Source organism: Planococcus citri, chromosome 4 (assembly GCF_950023065.1).
Source record: "Planococcus citri chromosome 4, ihPlaCitr1.1, whole genome shotgun sequence".
Lineage (NCBI taxonomy): Eukaryota > Metazoa > Arthropoda > Insecta > Hemiptera > Pseudococcidae > Planococcus > Planococcus citri.
The window spans coordinates 5,915,394-5,937,950 of NC_088680.1; the positions used below are offsets into that span (position 1 = coordinate 5,915,394).

Here is a 22,557-nt window from a genome sequence, read left to right on the forward strand (position 1 = left end):
TTCACGTAGGTAAATGTGATATTATATAAAATATTGTATTTTATCTGGGTAGGTTGGAGGGGATTTTATCTCCATTGTTAACTAACCATGTACACTATACAGTGTTAAATGTATGATGTACGTTCGTCAATTACGATCAATTTTGTGTTGAGAAAAGTTAGTTCTAGGTATGTTTCGTCTCATTACGAGGCAATCGATTGCCAACTACATAGTTGTTTTTTTTTAAATATTTTTTTCGTTTCGTAAAATAAGGTAACAAAATTGTTATCTTGACAGAAACACAATTATTTACCTACTGATTTTCAAAACGTTCAAGATCATTGAAAGGCTATATATGTGTACATGGAAATAATTAGACAGATAAGTCACTTTTTTGAACTTTTGTGTTACGACGTTTTAAAGTTTCATAATGCTCTAATTTTCGAGTGAATTTGACTTTCGTAAAAGTAATGACTGGAAATATATCACAACATTCTACAAGCACAACTCGAGGCATTCAGGAAAAAAAATCTAGAGATAGATTTGTAAATTACGAGTTGAAATATCACTCTTTTTGTGGAAGAAAAATCAAGCGAAAAATTAAAAAATCAGTATTTTTCAACAACTTGAATTTTGATGAAAATCGATTATCAAGATGACGTAAGTATTTATAGGTACCTACTTGATGAAAAATGTTGAAATTTGCTTCCTTTTGCCTCAGATTTGGTTTCGACATATTTCTCTCGCCTCTTCTGTTTTTAATAAAGATCATTCTTAACGCAAAAAAGCTAATTTTTTCAAAATCTAAATAGACCAAATTTTTCCAGCCCCGGTGAGAATTTAGATCGACCCTGCGGCGGATCGCGAAAAAAAAAGCTGGAAGATTTTTCTAATTTCTACAGAGACTTTCATTTTAAATTGAATGTTTTCCCGAAAAGTTTTAGCTTCGGGTATGTCTCCAAGGTCGAACTTTCTGACAATTTCAGTGAGAAAACCAAAAGCAAGAAAGCAATTTCAACAGAATAGTATGTTTACCATAACGTTTTAGGTTAGGTTGGTCAAAATTTATAGTAAGTTCGTATTTTTCACCTCAAAATTTCTCCACTTTCCAAAAGAACCCAAAGAAAATCAGAAATTTAAAAGAAAAGAGTGGATGGATTGTTTAAAAAAAAATAATAATAAAATTAGAGAAAGCAGAAGATTTGGCGAATTTTGCAGAAAATAAGATTTTTGAGTGGGTACTGTTGGACAGAAGTTGTGGATTACTCGAAAGGCTTTTTGGTGATATCATAAATATCAGTGTTGCCACTTTTTTCATACAAAAAATTAGCTCCAAAAAGTTTCAAAACGTAGTTTTCACATCTTTCCGACTGTCAAAAATTCTGAAAAAAATATATTATCAAATCAAATCAAATCAAATCAACTTTATTTTTTGCAATAGGCAGCGTTGCTGCATTTACAAAGTCGACTTATGTACTAACAGTGTAGGAAATAATCAATACATAAAAGAATGAATAATGAAATTAAATAACATGAAATAAAATGAAATAAATGCGCCATGTACAGCACCATACAGGCATAGGATCAGCACAGATATCCAAATAGACGCATTCAATGAAAATAATAGAAACCAAATAAGAAATAAAGAAAAAAGAAAAAAAACAACATAATTACATGAATCAGAAAACAATACATTATAAAAAAAAGTGAGATTTCATGTACATTTATAAAGATTCTTAGAATTATTTACCACATAACATCCAAAAATTATCGGTTATACATAAAAATAAAAAAAGAAACAATGACGCTAGATGATAAATCAAAATTACATGTAGTTGCTGAAAGTTCAGTTGCTAATGTACTCAGTTATGTAACAGCGTCCATATACTCATCTATTGAATAAAATGCTTTTTTTAGTAGCCATTTATTCAGAGTTTTAGAAAATAATTTTGTGCAATTGATAATTTTAATTTCAGTTGGGATTTTGTTATAAATTTTTGCAGCCATGAAGTCTATACTAACTTGGTGGAATTTAGTCCTGAATTGTGTGCTATGTAGTTGTTGGCTATTTCTAGTATAATGACTGTGTTGAGGGGTATGTAATTTCACTATGCCTTTCTTCACAATTTGGGATATTAGATATATGTATAAGCAGGGTAAGGTTAAAATTTCATTTGAAAGAAAGATATTCTTGCATGATTCTGTGACTTGCATTCGATAGATGATTCTTATTGCTCGTTTTTGTATTACAAAAATTCTCTGCATAAGACTGACATTACCGCCCCAAAACACTAAGCCATATGACATATTAGACTGGAACATTCCATAATATGCCGTTTTTAATGTTTGCACATTGGTGACACCTTTTAATTGCCAAAGGAGATAATTTATTGATGATAGCTTCCCAGCTAAATAGTCTATGTGATCAGTCCAAGTAAGAGTGGAGTTGATGTATACTCCTAAAAATTTTAGACATTCAACTTTAGTAATTGGCAGTGCCAAATTTAAATTTTGTGAGCTGTGACCAAAATATATCAGGTTTGTTTTCTCAACATTTAATTTCATTTTATTTATTCTGAACCACTCTACCAAATCATCCACAACCTGCTGTACTGAGATACCCATATTCATAGGAATCAGTGCTGTAGTGTCATCTGCGAATAGGATCAGATTACTCCTTACATTTTTTGGAAGGTCATTGACATAATAGATAAAGAACAAAGGTCCTAATATTGACCCCTGTGGAACTCCTTGCTCAACTGGATATTGATCAGAGAAATGGTATTCTCCATTTATATCTTCTATCTTAACAATTTGAGTTCTATTTTTGAGAAAGGATGTGGTCCAGTCCAAAGCCACCCCTCTAATGCCATACTTTTCTAGTTTACCTCGCAATATTTCATGATTAATCATATCAAATGCTTTTGAAAGATCACAAAAAATCCCTATAATGTCATTTTTGCTGTGGAGATTTTCCAAGATATTGTGAATAAGTTGGTAAATGGCACCTGTTGTATTTTTATTTTTGCAAAATCCAAATTGAGAGCTGTGTAACAGATTATTATCACTGAAAAATTTAGATATACGTTTATAAAATAAGCTTTCTAGAACTTTGGAAAACACTGATGTTATAGATATGGGTCTGTAATTATTCATGGCACTTCTTTCCCCCTTTTTGAACACAGGTGTCACAATATTGACCTTAAGGATATCAGGGAAGGCTCCTTCCTGAACAGACATGTTGAAGAGGCTGGCTAATGGTTCAGCAATGTATGGCGCTGCTATTTTCAGTATATAGGTATCAAGCCCATGGTAGTCTTTTGAATAGGAATTTTTGAGTGAGTGAATTACATTCACAACCTCAACTGAGTTTGTTGGTGCAATGAAGAATGTGGAATTATTGGATGGGTTTAAATTATTCAAGGGATTTTCATCATCTTTCAAGTTTTCTACCTTTGGTAAATTACAAAAGAATTTATTTAAGGCAGAGGCAATTTCCAGTGGATTGGTTACCATACGGTTTTGGTCCATTATATAATCTATACAGTTATCTTTTGTTTTTGTTTTGATAAGTTCCCAGGATGTTTTGTTCAAGTTTTTGGCATTTTGGAGTTTTCTATCATTTGCAGATTTTTTTGCATTTTCAATCAAAGTTTTATATTTTTGTTTAGTTATTTTATATTTTTCTTTCAGGTATGGAGAGTCAAAAGTCTTCTTCATGCTATGTAGGTCCATTAAATTTTGCTTAACAGTTTTTATTTCAATTTTGGTTGGTAGGGGGAATTTTATAAAATTTTTTTGTTTCCCTTTCACTACACCAAATGGGAATGACAAATCATAGTGTGATAAGAACACATTTAGGAAACTCTGAAAAGCTGAATTAATGGTATCTGTTTCACTCCAGCAGTTACTCCAGTTTTCTCCCTCAAGTAACCTGAGAAAAGTTCCCCTAGTGGTATCATTTATTAATCTTTGTTGAGGTTTTAAATAATTTACTTCTTGTACCTGTTCAGAGATATTGAGCATGAACATTACTCCCTCATGATCTGAGATATGTGTTTTACATACTTCAATTCCAAAAGGGGCATCTATATTACTCAGAAAATTGTCCAAACAAGTTTTAGATCTTGTAGGTTTGTTGCATAGTAAGTTCATTTTATAACAAGAGCATAAATCCCGAAATGTTGTTGCAGCTTGGCTATTTGATAGTGTGTTTATGTTGAAATCACCACCTATAATGTTGAGAAAACCATTTTTGGATACAATTTTCATCACAGTTTCTAGCTTTTTGAAAAATACATCTATGTTACCTTGTGGTGGCCTATATAGAGAGATAACATTCAATTTTCCCATGATGGATGTCATAGTTGTCCATAATATATTTTTTTCAGAATTTTTGAGAGTCGGAACGATGTGAAAACTACGTTTTGAAACTTATTGAGCTAATTTTTTGTTTGAAAAAAAATGGCAACACTGATTTTTATGATATCACCAAAAAGCCTTTCAAAACCTCTAACTATGGGAAAAGGTTCCATTTTGGTAGGTATTGCGGTTATCGAGCAATCCATTGCTGAAATGGATGATATTTTAGGTTCACTGAAAACTTTGACACCCCCTGGCTGCCGTTAAAAATGGGCTAGAGGGCTGCGATTTGCGCCATTGGTAATCCTTTCGGAAGGTCTTCCACATGATGGAATGACCCGGTATTATTTTTTTGTCAATAATTTTCCAAAAAGTCCGGCTATATTTTCCAAAATTTTCAAAGTCTTGCTTTTTGACAAAAATTGTATAAAATTCTCGCCTTTCAATAAAAAATTGCTAAAAATTGTCGTTTTTTCCAAAAAATTCCAAAACATTATTTTTTTCAAAAATTGTCTCAAGAGTCTTGCTTCTTGCCAGAAATTGCCAAAAAGCGATCCCTTTCTTTGAAACTGTCAATGTTTGCTTTATTTTTCCAAAACTTGGTGTTTTTCAAATTCAAATTCGAGTAAGTACATAAATTTCCACTTTTTTTTTATGAAAATAGTCAAAAAGCCACACTTTACTTTTTTAATCCAGAGCGTTTTAATTTGTAATATCAATTACCTACACACCTACATATTTGGTTTTTTAAGACTTTTTTTTTGATTTTTTTTTCTCAGGTCTTGTCACTTTTTTGGTTACTTTCGTGCTTTTTACCTTATTCGGTCGTGCTCTTTCTAGAAATCGCTGTTTTTGGATTTTCAAGAATTTGCCAAAAATCGAAATTCAGTTTCGTCTGCTTGAAATTATGGTCATGAATATTTCAGACCATTATCTTTCTTACTCGTATGATTCAACATAGTTTTATTGCGTTTTATTTTTCTTCGATTTCTGCCGATATACGAGGGAAATAATGCATTTAAAAAATAATTTCGAAAGGTACAAAAAACATATGACTACAAGCAGTAATAATCCAAGTACATCCAAGAGAAGGTACTGATAGAATGGCGTATCAGCGGCTGCTGTTCTCAAATGTGGAGCTCCTCGATGCTTTATTACATATTCTGTCCAATACAACGCTTCATCCAGAGCAGACACTGGTCTATCTTTGAAAATATTTGACCACCGAATCACATTCTCTTGGTATCTGGAAATTATATACCCAATGAATATTGAATAGGGGGAAAATGTGAGGAAAAATAATGAACGAAAGAGATTGCAGTAGGTACATACTTGGTATTTGACGTGATTTCTTTAATGGCACCGATGAGAGTATCTTTATTCATTTCAAAATAATCAACTTCGATACCCACTTCACGTTCGACTAATACTTTGGCATTTTGGAATTGATCGAATGCGATGGGAATCGCAATTACTGGAGTTGCAGTGTGAATAGCTTCCAGTGTTCCTTGTAAACCGCAATGGCTAATAAATGCAATTACATTCTTGTGCTCTGAAATTAATTCAATTGTCTTGTAAATGGAATTTTTTCTACCTAGTGCAGTTGTGTAATTTGAATTTCTCACCTAATACATCTCGTTGAGGAAACCATTTACCTAATTTGACATTTGGAGGAACATCAGTCAAGTTCAAATCGTTTACTCGCCATAGAACTCTTTGAGGTACGGCTGAAAAGGCTGATTTGATTGCTAGCAGTTTTTCAGATGATATACTGCTTGCTTTAATTGTGGTTCCAAAAGAAAAGAAAATTACTCCATGAGCTGCTCCTTCGATGAATTCTGCAACATCCTAGTGGCAAATGATTAGTACCTAAGTATCACAAATTTGCCAAAAAAAATTTTCAATGGGTTCACCATACTTAATATGCTGTTTCTTACCTTGGGTAATTTTTTTGGGTCTTTGATGTGTAATCCGGCTATATCGATAACATTGGGAGACTTTGATCTTGAAATGAAACTCGGATGATTGTCATAAAAGACCAAAGCTGTTCTTCTGTGAAGCTCTTCATCTGATGGCAATTCCATATTGAAATGTTTACGGGCATATACGGCCATATCTTTGTTGTGTACGAAGTTATGACACCAGTATTCTACCGCATATTCAAAAACATTTTCTAAACGTTGCCAAAAATTCATTTTTGTTGTAAACGCCGAATACCCCATTGGTGTAGTAGACAGAACGACTGGATTTCCAACGAAATAGTCAGTTCCCATTGCAGTGCTCAAAGGATGGACTAGTATCAAAGGGACATTTAATTTATACGCTAATAGATGAATGCACTGAACATGATAAACTTCAGCCATAATTAAATCGATTTGATTATTTTTATCATTAGAATGTATCAATTGTTTTACATATTCCAAACCGAGAACCTTATCGCAGTTGGATGATTCCAAATAACCTGACATCTTCATAATTTGTCGAGCTCCTATGAAATTAACACTGTCTTCAATTGTAATAGTGTCTACCCAATCCGGAAGTTCCACTATTTGTGAGAGGAGAATTTCCCTATAATTTGGTACATTGTCATTCGATTTAAAGGGACTGATTACGGTGACTTGGTGACCTTTATAGGCTAATCCTTTGACAATTGGTTGGTTTATCGAATGATGGCTTCTACTTTGTATTGGAAAAATACCCAGTATTTTGGCGGATTCTGCTACCGGATTACTATAAAAAAAAGATATCGAGAAAAAGATCGCTATATTATGCAGGTACATTTTTTCGGTGAGTTCGAGATGTGGTGTTTTTTTTGTCTTCAATTCCTTGAATTCCCAAATATTAGTTTGTGTGTCACCTACACATCAAATATTTCTACGTGTATAGCCTGCAATTGTAATGAATAAATCTATGTACTTTATAACTATCTGCCTTATAACATAGGTACGTATTCGTACAATTTGCATGCTACATGATTTTTTATACGAGTAATACTGTGCTTATACTTGCTTACTTACTGATGATATGTGAGATATTTACAAAAATGATAAGGTACTGCGATTGTATCCAGGTTCTTGAGTATCGTATTACAAATTACTAAAAATTTAACTTCACAAGCACTCACAGATTGGCTGTACCTATTCTCAATACTGAGCTGGTGCCGATCCCGACAGCTCATCTTTACCAAATGACTTATCTCCTTCGTAAAAATTATTTCCATAGTTTTACATAATAAAATCTAAACATTTGAAATTCTTACAACATGAATATAAAATTTAAGTTTTGTTATCTGAATAACATCCGGCTGCTTAGTAATTACATATTCACGTATAGGTAAGTAAAATTATGTGAAATGATGTAAAATATTGTAGGTATTTTATCTGGGTAGGCTGGAGGGGATTTTATCTTTTATCGTTACCTATACCTAACTAGTATGAACATTGTACTGTGTAAATTTATTTACGCGGTCCATTTTATGTTAAGAAACGTTGATTCTATTTTTCGTCTCATTATGAGGCAATCGATTGCCAACTCGGTTTTTCTTTTGAATGTCTCGTTCGTTTCGTGAAATATGGTAACAAAATTGTGTTATCTTGATAGAAACACAATTTACTGATTTTCAAAATTTTCAAAGATCATGGAAAGAACCAGACAGACAAGTCACTTTTTTGAACTTGTTGTGTTGCGATGTTTTTATAAGTTTCAGAATGCTCCAATTTTCGAGTGAATTTGAATTTCGTAAAAGTGATGACCGGAAATATATCACGCAACACCCTACAAGCACAACTCGAAGATTTTAGGGGGAAAAATCCACAGATACTTGAATTACGAGTTGAAAAATCACTCTTTTTGTGAAAAAAATCTCTAGCGAAAAATTAAAAATCAGTGTTTTCCTACAACTCGAATTTCGATGAAAATCGAATTAATGTATCAAGATAACATACTGAAAACTGTTTCCTTTTGCCTCAGATTTGGTCTCGACTTATTTCTCTCGCCTCCTCTGATTTTAAAGACCATTCTTGCCACAAAAAAGCTAATTTTTTCAAAATCTAAATAGACCGCATTTTTCCACCCCTCGGTGTGAATTTAATTCGATACTGAGCTCATTTTTTGAACATTTTCGATTTATCTGCTTCTTTCTTCGTGTACCCTTTAATTTATGCATTACGAGTATTTTAACCCTTTGGAGGTTCTCTAGGTTGTCGGCCTAGCAAATTGAATTGCTTTGATGACTGCGATGAGCAGCCCCTTCGATGAATTCTTCTACATCCTAGTGGCAAATGATCAATGCATAAGTATCACAAATTGGCAAAAAAAACATTTTCCTATGAGTTCATGATAATATCCTATTTCTTACCTTGGGTAATTTTTTTGGGTCTTTGATGTGTATTCCGGCTATATCAATAACATTAGGAGATTTTGGTCTCGTAATGAAACTCGGATGATTGTCATAAAACACCATAGCTGTTTTTCTGTTTAGCTCTTCATCAGACGGCAGTTCCATATTGAAATGTTCACGGGAATACGTGGCCATATCTTTGTTATATATGAAATTATGATACCGTAAACTGGGGTAACATTGAAATCGCGGGGTAACATTGAAGGGTGCGGTTTTTCATCATATTATGCTCCATGGCGGTGGAACTATGAAGTATGGAACAATTCTGACACCGGGAATGGATAGAGTACACTTTGGCGATTATTTTTCCTATTTTATCATTTTCAACTAGTGGTTCCAACACCAGTGAAAAAGCAAGCGAAAAAAAGTGCTGTTTTTATCAATTTTAATTAACATGAAAAGCTTGGTGTCTGGAATTTTGAATTTTCAAAGGACGAGTCAAGTGACATTATAGATGTGTTGGTACATCTCCCGACTATAAATTAGCGCATTTGTTCATGTGCCAAAGTTGTTCCCTGAGGAGTAAAAAAATAATATTCAAACTGGGGTAACTTTGAAGTCTATAAAAAAATCATGAAATTTTGGTAAAATTGGACGAAAATGCATGAAAATGCTTGTAAACTTGTTAAAAACGATGTGAAAACTTGAAAAACAGCTCTAAAATCATTAAAAAATCATAAAATTGGATCAAATTGGCCAAAATGCATGAAAAACGCCTGAAAACTAGAAAAATTCCAAATTATCATTTTGGAGCACTCTTTCATAAATTCAATTGTGAATATGGATCATTTTGTAAGTACTTGACGCGTATAAAGTGACCAAAAAGTGAATACTCATGTTTTTGATAATTTTTGACCTTGATTGAAGCACATTTCAAGGGGTCTTCAAAGTTACCCCAAACGCTGGGTAACTTTGAAGGGCACTTCTTTTGGCTCTTGCGCTTGACAGGAAAAAGGTAGGCAACTTCTGTAACCGCCAAAACGTAGTGCTGACATAGCTTTATCAAAAGCACCACACACATTTCCCCTACCTCCGCCATTCATACCTCTAAAACATAAAAAATACTGAAAAATCCTTCAATGTTACCCCAGTTTACGGTACCAGTATGTCACCGCATACTCAAAAACATTTTCAAAACGTTGCCAAAAATTCATTTTTGTTGTTAATGCCGTGAAGCTCATTGGTGTAGTAGATAGAACGAATGGATTTCCAACGAAATAGTCATTTCCTATGTGAATGCTCAAAGGTTGGACAATTATCAAAGGGACGTCTAATTTATACGCCAATAGATGGATACACTGAATATGATAAATTTCAGCCATAATTAAATCGATTCCATTATCTTTAGAATGTATCAATCGTTTTACATATTCTGCACCGAGAACCGCATCGCAGTGTGATAATCCTGTAGGAACAGATCTTTTCAGAATTTTTCGAGCTCCTACGTAATCAACACTATCTTCGATAGAAAGAGTGTCAATCCAATCCGCAAGTTCCCCTGTCTGTGAGATGAGAATTTCCGTACAATTTAGCACATTATTGTCGTTTGATTTGAAAGGACTGATTACGATGACTTGGTGACCTTTAGAGGCCAAGCCTTTGACAATTGGTTGGTTTATGGAAAGATGACTTCTACTTCGCATTTGATAAATATACAGTATTTTGGCGGATTCTGCTTCCGGATTACTTTGAAAAAAACATATCGAGAAAAAAATCGCTGTATACAGGTACATTTTTTCGACGAGTTCAAGATGTATGATGTTTTTTCCGTCAGGATACGGTGTTCGATTCTTTGAATTCTCAAATATTTGTCTGCATGTTACCTGCACATCAGATAATTCTACTTGTAGCCTATAATATTGCAGTAATGAATATCTTATTAAATATCATCTACTTATTCGTGCAATACGCGTATGTGTTTTTTTTATAATACTCACCAATAATTGTTGATGAAATGCGAAATATTCACACAAATAATATGTACACAAGTTTTACAAAAACTTGAACCTCACAAGTTAAGTATCGCAGATTGGCTGTATTTTCAATACTGAGCTAGTTCTGATCCCGACTAGCTGTTTATCTCTACCAAATGACTTACCTGTATCGTGAAAAATAATTCGATGTCTTTATCAAGTAAACACTTGAAATCCTTACAATACGGTTATGTTATTAAATTAGCAATACCTATGTGAAGATATCGAATAAAAATTATGTTTGTTATCTTGACAGAAGCGCAATTTAAAGTATGCCAAAGCCAAACCCACTTAAGGAAGCAGATTCGAATCCGCTATTGATTTTCTAAACTTTCAGGATAATTTTATTACGAAGAGTAGGTATTTTAATTAAAAATGCATCTCAATCATAACCCTTCGCTTCGGTTGCTCGCTGTTGTATTAAATTAGTACAATGTAAATTTCATTGGAATGTATCTCAAAAAAAGAAGTGATTTTTCTCGAGTGGTTAAAGTTGCATACGTGCTATGAACACTAGAGTAGATCGCGAAAAAAGATCTGCGAAGACCATCATTTTGAGTTGAAAGTCGTCCAGTAAAGTTTCAGCTCCGGTGATGTCTCCAAGAGAGAGCATTTTTTTAGGCTCTCAAAGAGAGGACATTTCCGAAAAAATCGTGACGTTCTCCTTGAGCATTGTTTCTAATTGGCTAGAGGAAGGAGTCAATAATTGTTTGGGCCAGAATTTATGAGCGAAAAATTTTTTACATGTATTTTCAGTGATTCAAAATACTGAACGAAAAAAGCTAATGTTTAATTTTAAAGTTTGATTGAAAAAATGGAAAAGAATCACGTTCTCGCACTTTGGAGCGAAAAATTGTAATTTTTTGCCATTTCAAGGGTAGAAGCGAGATTTTTCTCGCAATTTTGGCGAAACAGTCGCAACTTCCTGACAATTTTATTAAGAAAACCAAACGGAATAAAGCAATTTAAGCGGAGTATGTTTTAGATTTCACTTTTTTTGAAACATTTGTGTAGCAATTGATCTGCTTACAATCGAATCGAATCATTCACAACCAGATGGCGATTGAAAAAATTGATTGATTTCTAGGTGAATCATTCTTCATTCGCGAACGAAATGATCAATTTTCAGTGAATCATTCGCGAACGAATTGATCAATTGTTGGTGAATCATTCGCGAACGAATAGAAAATTTTTCGGTAAGGTGGTGAATCATTTGCGAACGAATGAATAAACTGATTCATTTCTTGATGAATCATTCGCGAACGAATTGATCAATTGTTGGTGAATCATTCGCGGACGAATTATATAGTTTTTTAGTGAATCATTCGTGAATGAATTAAATAATTTTTGGTGAATCATTCGCGAACGAATTGAATGTTTTTCTGTGAATCATTCGCGAATGATTTGAAAATGTAAATTGATCGATTTCTTGGTGAATTCGCAAACGGATCAATAATTAATTTATTCGGAGTTTTTCAAACTATTGTACAATAGGAATTGATCTGTTGTTTTCATGCAATGTGAATTGAATCGAGTCGAATCATTCACAACCGATTGTTGATTGAACAAATTGATTGATTTTTATGTGAATCATTCGCGAACGAATTGTTCAATTGTGAGCGAATCATTCGTAAACGAAGTAGATAATTTTTAAGTGAATCATTCGCGAACGAATTGATCAATTGTTGGCGAATCATTCGCGAACAAATTGAATAATTTTTTGGTGAATCATTCACGAACGAATGAATAAACTCACATACTTACTGAAAAATGTTGAAATTTGCTTTCTTTTGCCTGAGATTTGGTCTCGACCTTTTTATCTCACCTCTTCTTTTTTTAAAGACCAGTCTTACTGCGGAAAAGCTAATTTTTTCAAAATCAAAATATAAGACCGCATTTTTCCACCCCTCGGTGTGAATTTAATTCGATTCTGAGCTCATTTTTTGAACATTTTCGATTTATCTGCTTCTTTCTCTGTATACCCTTTATAATTTTATGTATTACGAGTATTTTAAACCTTTGGAGGTTTCTCTAGGTTTTCGGTCTAGCAAATTGAATTGTTTTGATGAGCGTGATTGGAAACCTTGCCTAATTGGCCAAATCACAAAAAAGTGAGCTTTCGATAAAAAGTTGTCTTGGAAAATGAAAGTTTCCAAAAAGCACAAATGTGGCATTTCCAACAAAAAAAATTGAATATAATATGCAGAATTTAAAAAAATTATACATTAGAAAAAATTGAAAAAAAACAAGATTGAAAACAGGTTGTTTTTTTCAAAAAGTTCCAAAACATTATTTTCTTTTAAAATTGTCTAAAAGTCTTGCTTTTTCGCCAGAAATTGACAAAATGCGATTCGTTTTTATAAAACTGTTAAAATTTCTTATTTTATTTTTCCAAAAATTGGTGTTTTTGACTAAAATTGCGAAAATTTTCACTTTTTTTCTGAAAATTTATTTTTGATTCATTCTGTACCGGTAGGGGATGCGCCCGCAGCTTCCACCTAGAGGGAAGTTGTGTTCCTGTCGGAGTGGCAGCACTGCTTACGAGTAGTGCACTCTATCGAAGTAGTTCGAGATGCGCCACTCCGAGCTTCGAGCTTTGAAAGCTCGTTAGGTATATTTTCACTGGTGCTAGCGTAAGGTAGCAAGTTCAGAGCTTCCGCTTGTAGTCGATACTACAAGTGTATTTTATTCAATAATGTGTAGTGTGTTTTATTATAAGTCTTCGCGTGTGTTATACCAGAGAAGTGAATAAAACATTACGAACATTTAGCGGTCTTATGATCATTTATGAGGTGTCTCAACATCACTGCAATTTGATATCTTTCGCAAGGATATCGGGCAAGTTTAGGTTCCCTGGGCTTATTATATGCACGCTGGTCTTGACGACGTCTCCCTCAAAGTAAAGATGTCCCAAACCACCACATATTTGGCGCCCAAGCGTGGTTCTCTAACCCAGGGCTTTTCAAAATTGCATTTATTGCAATATTTAGGCGCAAGCAGAGACGTTTTAGTCGAAAACGAGGCACACCGCGTGTTCTCAGGCCTAGCCTACAATTGCGCTCGTAAGACGCAAATTGCAATTTATTGCATCGGAAACTTGTTTTCCATTTGAGGTTTCACCTCACAGAGACGATTCGAAGAAATCGCGAATTTTTTTTATCGTTTATTCGGAAAAATTTCGGTCCAATTTGGTCAACCAGGCGACCAATCAGTCAACCAGGCGACTGCAACGATCAATCAACGGTCAACTTGGCGACCGCAACGTTCATCAGAACAGGTACGTGAGATTTTATTCTCGAAAAAATCGCGAAAAAGTGTCGAAAATCGCGTAAGAAATAGAGCTTTCGTACCAAGTTCGACAAGCTTTGGTTTGGAAAAACCGAGCACAGTTGAACAAGCTCGACACGAAAGCTCAAGGTCAAGCGCCGAACGTTGTAAAAGCTTGTACCACGTACCTGAAACAGAGAAGTTACAAACTCGATAATGGCTACGAATAATTTGGAATATTTATCGGATGAATTTCTCGAATTATTACCTGAACGGATGCGACGACTGTATGAGATGACGGCTGACCATAATTCTCCAGATCCTGGAATTGACAATTCGCGACGATCCAGTTTTCCATCGATTAACTTGGATACACGTGTGACACAATTGCGACCTGAAATCAGAGAATATGACAGTGACGGTGTAAATCAGAGATGTTTAAATGAAAATCAGAGATGTTTAAATGAAAATCAGAATAACGGTAAAAAGCAGCTGAGACGTTCGACCAGAAATGCTGCGAAAGATGCTGATTTTCGACGCCGTGAACAACTAGGAATTCAAAAAACACCTAAATCGAAGCCAGCCAAAATTAGAGATCGAAAATTATTGCGCAGCTTGCACGAGAATATTTTAGATCAGAGAAGGGAATGGCGAAGTGCTGAAGTTCAGATCGATTCCCAGGAATATCAGGAAGCACTCGAGGATGGTGATTTGGATTTTCTAAAAACTGACTTAGACGAAATAGATGCGAATGGTGCAGATGAAGCTGTAGCTGGGAGCAGTGCACTACTGTCAGGATTCGAAAATCCTGATGCATCGATAAACCAAAATGAACTGGAATATGAACTTGAAGATGAAATAAACCGATCAGAGAGATGTTTAAAAAATATTGCTGAATCCAAAATGGCCCAAATTTGCAGTTTTGATCCTGTGAATTTTGAGAAGAAAATTGATTTGAAAATTGAGAAAAAGCCTGATGAGCAATATCCAGCGCCATTGTCTCAGGACGAGTTAATTTTTCGAAAATGGGCCTATGCTGCGTCAGATAATCACGATAAAAATGAAGACACCATTAGTAGTCGAGTAATTGATTCTGAAAAGGCGATTTCAAAAACCAGAGATGATGTAGGTCACCTATATCTCGAGCTACGTGCTCAAATGGCCAGAATGAAATCAGATCTCAAAAAAGACCACGAGAAAAAGATCAATGATCTAAGATCAGAGATGAGAGCAACCTTCAGAGCTTACAAGGAAACTACTGACCATGTACTCACCTCTCACGTGATCATTATGAATAAAATGAAGGAGAGAAATATGTACATGAGTAACCTGATGCATCAGATCCAAATGCAGTACTTGGAAGATCAAGAAAATATGCAGATCGAAAGAGCGGAGTATCTATCATGGAAAGACCACGTTGACGGTTTTGTAGCGGAGCTTCATGATCCAGAAGAACCACCCTACCAGCCCCCTGTTGTGCCCACAGTTGTGCACAACGTAAACAGTATCAATGCCGATAACACTGCCAGTCGCAGCAGTGTAAATCCAGGCAAAGGCGCAGATCTTTTCCGAGGAAGGAGAGGATCTAGAGATCGATCAAGGTCCCCCGCCCCCTACAGGGGCAACATTGATAACCACAGCCACAGTAACGAGAGATGTGGCAACAACGGTAGCAGTAACAATGGCTATTGTACAATTGATAACAGACCAAATCGCGATAGATCATCTTCAAGAGAATCACGATCAAACAGAGATGATAGAAACAACGATCGAGACCATCGAAATGATCGAGATAGCAGAGATTACCGAAACAACGATTGAGATAACAGAGATAATAGAAACAGCGATCGAGGCAGCCGTGATCGACGTGATAGCTACAATGATCGACGAGATAGCAGAAATGATCGAGGTAACAGAGATGATCGAAATAGCGACCGAAGCAGCGATTACAACAACAACAATCGTAACAGTTTCGACAGCAATAACTATAATCGCGATAACCGAGATGATCGACGAAATGATCGACGCGATGATCGAGCGAATGATCGACACGGAAACGATGACGATCAAGAAGTGCAGATTGATCCTAGATGGATTCAGGCTGAACATGAGCAGCAAAACAACCCCCCAGAACGCAGACTAAACTATAGAATCAGATTTGGGAACTCAAATTTCAACATAAGACCAGACAGATTGCGTGAATTTGGGGTAAGATATTCGGAAGAAAATAAGTACCAAGTTTACAACTTTTTGCACCGATTTGAAAGACGTATGCAGCCATATCAAGTATCCCAAAGTCAGTATTGCGATGCCCTAATGGTCCTAATTGATGATAAGCTGATTCATATGGCACCTTGGAAAGATTTGCAAGAAAATAATACTGATTATTATCAATTGAGAAAAGATTTCATCGATTGTGCTTGGGGTCCTCAGAGACAAAATGAGGCTAGAAATCACTTCAGAAATATGCCAGTGTGCAAAACATCTTCGACCACACAATGTTCAGAATTGATGATATGGTTGAAAGTACTCAAAACTACGAACTCACCATTCGAGGATATCATCATGTTGATATACTATAAAATGACACCCAGTCTCAGACCTCGTTTCACTGAGATTGAATTGCAAGATATCAACATTTTCGAGAAAAGACTGAATGGAATGACTCGCGTTGAAGAATTGGCTCAGAGGCCACCTGAGCCAGAAAGGCCTGCTACTCAGGCTCGAAATGTGCAACAAAGATCAGAGAATCGTCGATCCAGTTTTGGCGGTACTGATAGGCGTCCCAACTCACACACAGTGCGGAATAACACCAATGAAAACAAAAGTGAGTGCACAACTGACAAATATAAAAAGCCGAGTTACGACAAAAACAAAAGTCAGCCTAAATCAGAGACTACCAAAACTTACCAAAAAGACAGAAACGATGAGTCTAGGTATAAAAAACTGAAGGAAAAGACACATGGTGTTAATCAAATAAATAAGGAAGAAACACCATCAGAGAATGAAAGCTCAGAGGAGCAACAATCCCCCCCTACCTCACCTGAGGGATCAATTGATTCAGCAGGATTGCCGTCGGGAAACGAGTAGCTGACGCGTGCAAATTAGCACAAGTGGAGCAAATCCATGAGCTACCACAAGAAGAGTTTGAACTCATTGGAGATTCACTCGCAGTATTCTTAGCAAATATAATACCACGACGAAGGCCTGAAATCACTCAGCCTTATCTCAAAGAACAGATCAACATCAGCGATCTGAAAACAGCCATCAGAGCAGCCACCTTTACGAAGAAAAAAGCCATTATATCACTGGCTCAATATGAACTGAACTACTCAGACATGGCTTCGAGTGTTGTGAAAAAATATGCAGTGCAGATTATGGAGAATTTAAAGCAGAAAGGATTTGAAAAAATTATTTTGCTGTTTCCACTGGTAAAGCCAAAAACTTCTGCAAGTAATCCAGTATCGATGGACAAGTACTTTGCATACAGAAGAGCGCTAGAGTCACTGGAAGATGATGTTGTGTCATTTTGGTGGTCTCCTGCTGCCTTATTTTTGGACTTGAAAAGAGACTCACAAGATCAGTCTAAGCGTCAATTTCGAGTTGATAAAGATTACAACATGATGCCAGTGATGCATAAATTCCATTTAAGCAGAAAAAATGGCAGATATTATCCTAGATTTGCACGCAAAACAGAGGTGTTCCAAGAGATGGATAAAATGTACAATTACGATTGGCATCAGAAGAAACCTCCTGAGAATGGCACTGAGCAACATGGCACTCAGACTGAAGAGAGTAGAGAAGTTGTAACTGAGGAAGATGGCTTGCAATATGAAGTAATAAAGAAGAAAACTCTGATCGAAAAGAAAAACTCAGACATTCCTAAAAACATCGAAAAGGAAGTCGCTGATGCCGTAAAGAAAATAGAGAAGTTAAAAAAGTTCATGAAACCTCAAGTGCTCCATAAGCTACTCAACAAGATAGGAATCCCCTCCCCTCAGGAGGAGGAACGAAACTTATCAGAGACGTTGCAAACACCTGCTAAATCCGCTGGGGCATCAGAGAAGTTAAAAATAACAGTCAATCATGTGAATGGGGCAACACCTATGTCCCAAAATTCTACACATGTGCCTCAAAACATAACTCAGAGTGCACAACCGACAGCAGGAACTTCAATGAATTCAATCCAGCAACCTCTTACACCTAAACCACCGCTGCGCAGAGAGGAAATTGATGCTCGAGTTAGAGAGCAAATCCTCAGAGAAAAAGACAAATTTGACACGTGTGTAGTGCCACTTACGATGGATGGCACCACCTATCCAGCGCAGCTTGATACCGGGGCAACCCCCAATGTCATATCAGAAGAAACTGCAAACATCCTGCTCAGAGATCACTATGATAGCGTTCAGTACATCATGCTAAAAAAACCTATTGTGTGCTGTTTGGCTGATGATTCAAAGGTAGAGACATACAGATATGTGATTGTGCCAAAACTCAAATTTGGAGAATGCGAGCTCAAAATTCCATTTTACATTATGAAAGGGTGTAACCAGACTTTTATAATTGGTACCAAAACCATGAAGGTACTTGGAATTAAGACTGATGTGGAAAATAAAAGAGCCACGTGCTGCCCTCCAGGCCAAGAGAAGATTGAAACACTCAACTTTATGACTGAGGAGGAGTACAAGAAGAAGATTACACTCAGACGAATCAGAGTAAAGAAAAAGAGCGTTGAGCAAATTGATTGCATATCCAAAAGAGCCAACACAGCTGATAAGTATCAGGAAATGGAGCCTGAAGATGTGGACGATGGTCCAGAAATATTTTTGGAAACGCTGAAATCAGATTTGGAGCAAGCCGTAAATGAAGAAACCATTACGAAGAAACAGGCTAAAAAAGCATTTGACATACTCAAAGAATTTGCCTGTGTGTTCAGCAAGTATCCTGGAAAATGGACAGGACCGCCGATGAAATTGAGATTCAAGGATCCCAAGAATATCAGAAGATTCCATGGTCCGAAGTATACTCCATCTAATAAACAGATGCCACTGGTGAGAGAAGCTCTCAGAGTGATGATAGCAAAAAAGATCGTTGAACCTTCGACCTCACCTTACATCAATGCTCTAGTAGCAAACATCAAGAAAAATGGCGAGGTGAGATTATGCTTGAATCCTATGGAATTGAACCCTATACTCGAAAATGACTATAATGAAGCTCCATTGCTTGATAGAATTATAACAACAGACGGACGTGCCAAAATGTACTGTTGCTTGGATTTTGTGGCAGGATTTTGGCAGATGGTGCTACATGAAGCATATAGGAAGTATTGTGCTTTCATAGTAGATGGAGAAGTCCACCAGTTTATAAGGGTGCCATATGGATTGAAAGTATCATCTGCATTATTTGTGAAAATGATAAACACCATCATGAAGGCAAAAAAAGGCAGAACGAAGTATGTAGACGATGTGCTACTCAAGGCAATGACTTTCGAAGAGATGATGGAATTACTGGTTGATACACTGAAAATAATCAGAGATAATGGACTTAGGCTCAATCCAAGAAAATCAAAGTTTTTCAAAAAGAGTATCAACCATCTTGGTTTTCAACTCCAGCCTGGGGCAATTTTGAAGCAAAATAAAAAGCTCCAAAAGCTTGATGAATTCAAAAAGAAGCACACCAACAAGAAAGGCGAATTCAAACTCAAAAATGAAAAAGAAGTTATGGCATTTTTGGGAATTGTTGGATTCTACAAGCGCTTCATCGCAGATTATCAACAACTAGCAGTGCCACTTTATGAAGTGACTCGAAAAGAAAACTTCAAGTGGGGTGAAGAGCAGCAAAATGCATTAGAGATGTTGGAAACTGAGTATCGTAAAGAATTCAAATTAGCCACTCCCATTGATGGTGCAGATTTCTACTTAGAAACGAGTTTTACCCAAGATGCCATGAATGCGGTGGCATACCAGAAAGACAAAGATGGCGTAGATCACGTTGTGCTGTTTGTGAGCAACACGTTTAAAGAGCACCAAAAGAAGTATACAATAATAGAGAAAGAGATGTATTCGCTCGCGAACGCATTAAAAAAACTCGAAATGTGGCTTCATGGATATACTGTGCACGTCAGAAAGGACATAATGTCAGTTGTGCACCGATTCAACACCTTGGCTCAAATACATCGCAAAGCAGCGGCGTGGATAACGCATTTTAACTGTCACGATCTTGTTTATGACCTGCCAAAAAGAGTTGGAAAATGGTGGGATAGACAGGCACCTGAATTGACATTATACAGCACGAATTGGACTCATATGGTGCCACTTGGCGTTGTTTACAAAGATCTGGTTAAAGAGCAGTTGATTGACTGTCTTAAGAGGCTGGACTTGTACCAAAACAGAGATGAAAATTGGTCAAAAGTCATTCGAAGACTTCAAGCAGACGAGATTGACATGACTTCTAAGCAGAGAAAAGCGAAGAAACAGCTCGAGAAAAAATATGTCATTTTGGAAGAAGAAGAGGGTGTCAAAATACTGCATCGAATCAGAGAAGATGGATCTAAAGTGCCATGCATGCCTGATGAGTTGTATAAAGATACCATAATGTACTTACATGAAGAGTATGGTCATGTGGGAGCTGCCAAAATTGACTCGATATTTCGACGCATGTATTATTCGCCAAATGTGCCAAAATCTGCCAAATTGGCTACAAGCGAATGTCTCGATTGCAAACACAATAAGAACTTTGGGCAGAAAAAGAAGCTAGAGTATGCTCAAATTGAGTCTTATGGCATAGCAGATGTTTTATCAGCTGATCTAATTGGCCAGATTGCTAACAAAGCCAAGGACCCAAAATACATGCTAGTTGTAAAGTGTGTATTCACTGCCAAAGTGTGGCTCAAAACCCTGATTGTGGCTACTAAAGAAGAGGTCTCAAAAGCGATGAAAGAGATACTCGAAGAGATAAAGAAACTGGGGCACAAGGTGCGCAAAGTGATCACTGACAATGGTACTCAATTTGTAAGTGATACCTGGAATGACTTACTCAAATCCTATGGTGTGAAAATTGGCCACACCACCAAATATAATCCACAATCAAGCTTAGTGGAAAGAACAATGAGAATAATTGGCGACAGGCTGAGAGTAAAAATCAACCAATCAGCTGAGGACTTTGATTATACTCATCATGGCTGGCACAAATATGCCAAACAGGTGGAAAATGAGATAAATAATACACCTACCGAATTCGGAGTGAAGCCAAATGAAGTTTGGGGAATTCCTGATAACTTGGCCCAAGATTTGCCAGTGCCCAACATTGGAATAAATGCCAAATTTGAATTGAGTAAATTACGAGAAGAGCAACGTGCCAATAATGTTCCATCTATAATGTCAGAAGAAGCTCTAAAACTCAAAATGGACCCAAAAAAGCTCATTGTTGATAAGAAAGGATTTGTCTGGGTAGCTGTGGACGGAGCTTGTTCTCAAAATGGCACAGATGAAGCAATAGCGGGTATCGGAATCAGTTGGACACCTAGTGGAGACTTTAATGTTTCGGAAAGAGTTGTGCACCCAGAATACAAGAATTCGAATAATTTGGCAGAAATCATTGCGTTGATAAAAGCGATGGAAATTGCCCTAAATAACCAGATAGAGAAGCTCAAAGTATTTTCGGATTCCAACTACTTGGTCACTGCAGTAAATCACAATTCAAAGAGATGGGTAGAAAATAACTGGAAAAATACCAACAAAAAACCAGTTCATCACAAAGCAGCGTTTCAGCAGGTCATTGAACTCTCCAAAAAATTCAAGGAGTTCGAGTTGAGACATGTAAGGGCGAGAAAATATGATCATAATAATTTCGTAGCTGACAAATTGGCCAGAAAGGCTGTCTATACTCAAGAAGTGGTTGATGAGAATATTGAAAATATGACCCAGCAGCAGGCTTTAGTGAATTTCATTCGCGAAAAAAGAATGCAGCAGAGAATAAATAATGAGGTCGCTTTCAATAAATTACATGGGCCCCCTACCATTTTCGAAAATGGTGAATTGGTCATGTTAACTTCTCATCGTTTGTCATCATATGAAAAAGGACTTTCAAAAAAGCTATTTCAAAAACGCTATGGTCCATATACAGTCGAACAGCATGTAGGTAGCAATTGTTACATGGTCAAAAATGTAGCTGACCCTACTGACGAGCAGATTGTCAACACTCGTCAAATGACGTCATACCTCAATAAAAACCAGTTGGAAGAGCTCAAAAATGACCTAAAGCAGAGATCAAAATTCGACAACAGAGATTTGGTGGAAAAAATCAGAGATTTTTCGAAAAAAAAACCACAAGTCAAAATGCTGAAATGGAAGAAGAAAATACTGATGAGGAAGAGGTCGATGACCCCAGAGATCCGGAATATTTACCAAGAGGTTCGCGAAAGCAGCCTGAAAAAACCCTGGAAAAAATCCGCCAAAATTGCGAAGCAGAGAGACCTAAAAGAGATGTTACAAAACATGATGCAGAGTTCCGCGAGATAAAAAAGAGATTACGAAAAAAGCTCCCCCCCCCCTCCTAGAGAAAAAGCTCGAAGATTGT

The 22,557-nt window shown here is 36.3% G+C and overlaps 1 protein-coding gene across 3 annotated transcripts; it reads right to left on the reverse strand.

Moving 5' to 3' along the window:
* Window positions 1–5,014: 5,014 nt before the first annotated feature.
* On the reverse strand, window positions 5,015–10,799 carry LOC135845628 (UDP-glucosyltransferase 2-like). Of its 3 annotated transcripts, none has more exons than XM_065364322.1 (7): window positions 10,678–10,799; window positions 8,699–10,563; window positions 7,359–8,611; window positions 6,279–7,071; window positions 5,967–6,189; window positions 5,674–5,893; window positions 5,015–5,587 (listed from the first exon to the last, which is right to left on the reverse strand). In XM_065364322.1, exons 3-7 carry the CDS (start codon window positions 7,559–7,561, stop codon window positions 5,305–5,307), a joined length of 1,722 nt encoding a protein of 573 aa, XP_065220394.1. In that variant the 5' UTR covers window positions 7,562–8,611; window positions 8,699–10,563; window positions 10,678–10,799; the 3' UTR covers window positions 5,015–5,304. The 3 variants fall into 3 exon arrangements, with proteins under 3 accessions (XP_065220394.1, XP_065220396.1, XP_065220397.1); XM_065364324.1 differs by having other exon boundaries at window positions 6,279–7,228; window positions 10,678–10,797; XM_065364325.1 differs by having other exon boundaries at window positions 6,279–7,249; window positions 10,678–10,797.
* Between the last annotated feature and the right edge of the window lie 11,758 nt (window positions 10,800–22,557).

What these genes read in the sequence shown, in the direction of transcription:
- LOC135845628 (XM_065364322.1), bottom strand. Translation starts at nt 7,561, where the DNA reads ATGGAAATAATTTTTACGAAGGAGATAAGTCATTTGGTAAAGATGAGC. An exon ending in AAATATCTCACATATCATCA is followed by an intron (nt 7,072 to 7,358) that starts GTAAGTAAGCAA and finishes TTTTTTTTATAG; the next exon opens with TAATCCGGTAGCAGAATCCG. An exon ending in GAAATCACGTCAAATACCAA is followed by an intron (nt 5,588 to 5,673) that starts GTATGTACCTAC and finishes TATAATTTCCAG; the next exon opens with ATACCAAGAGAATGTGATTC.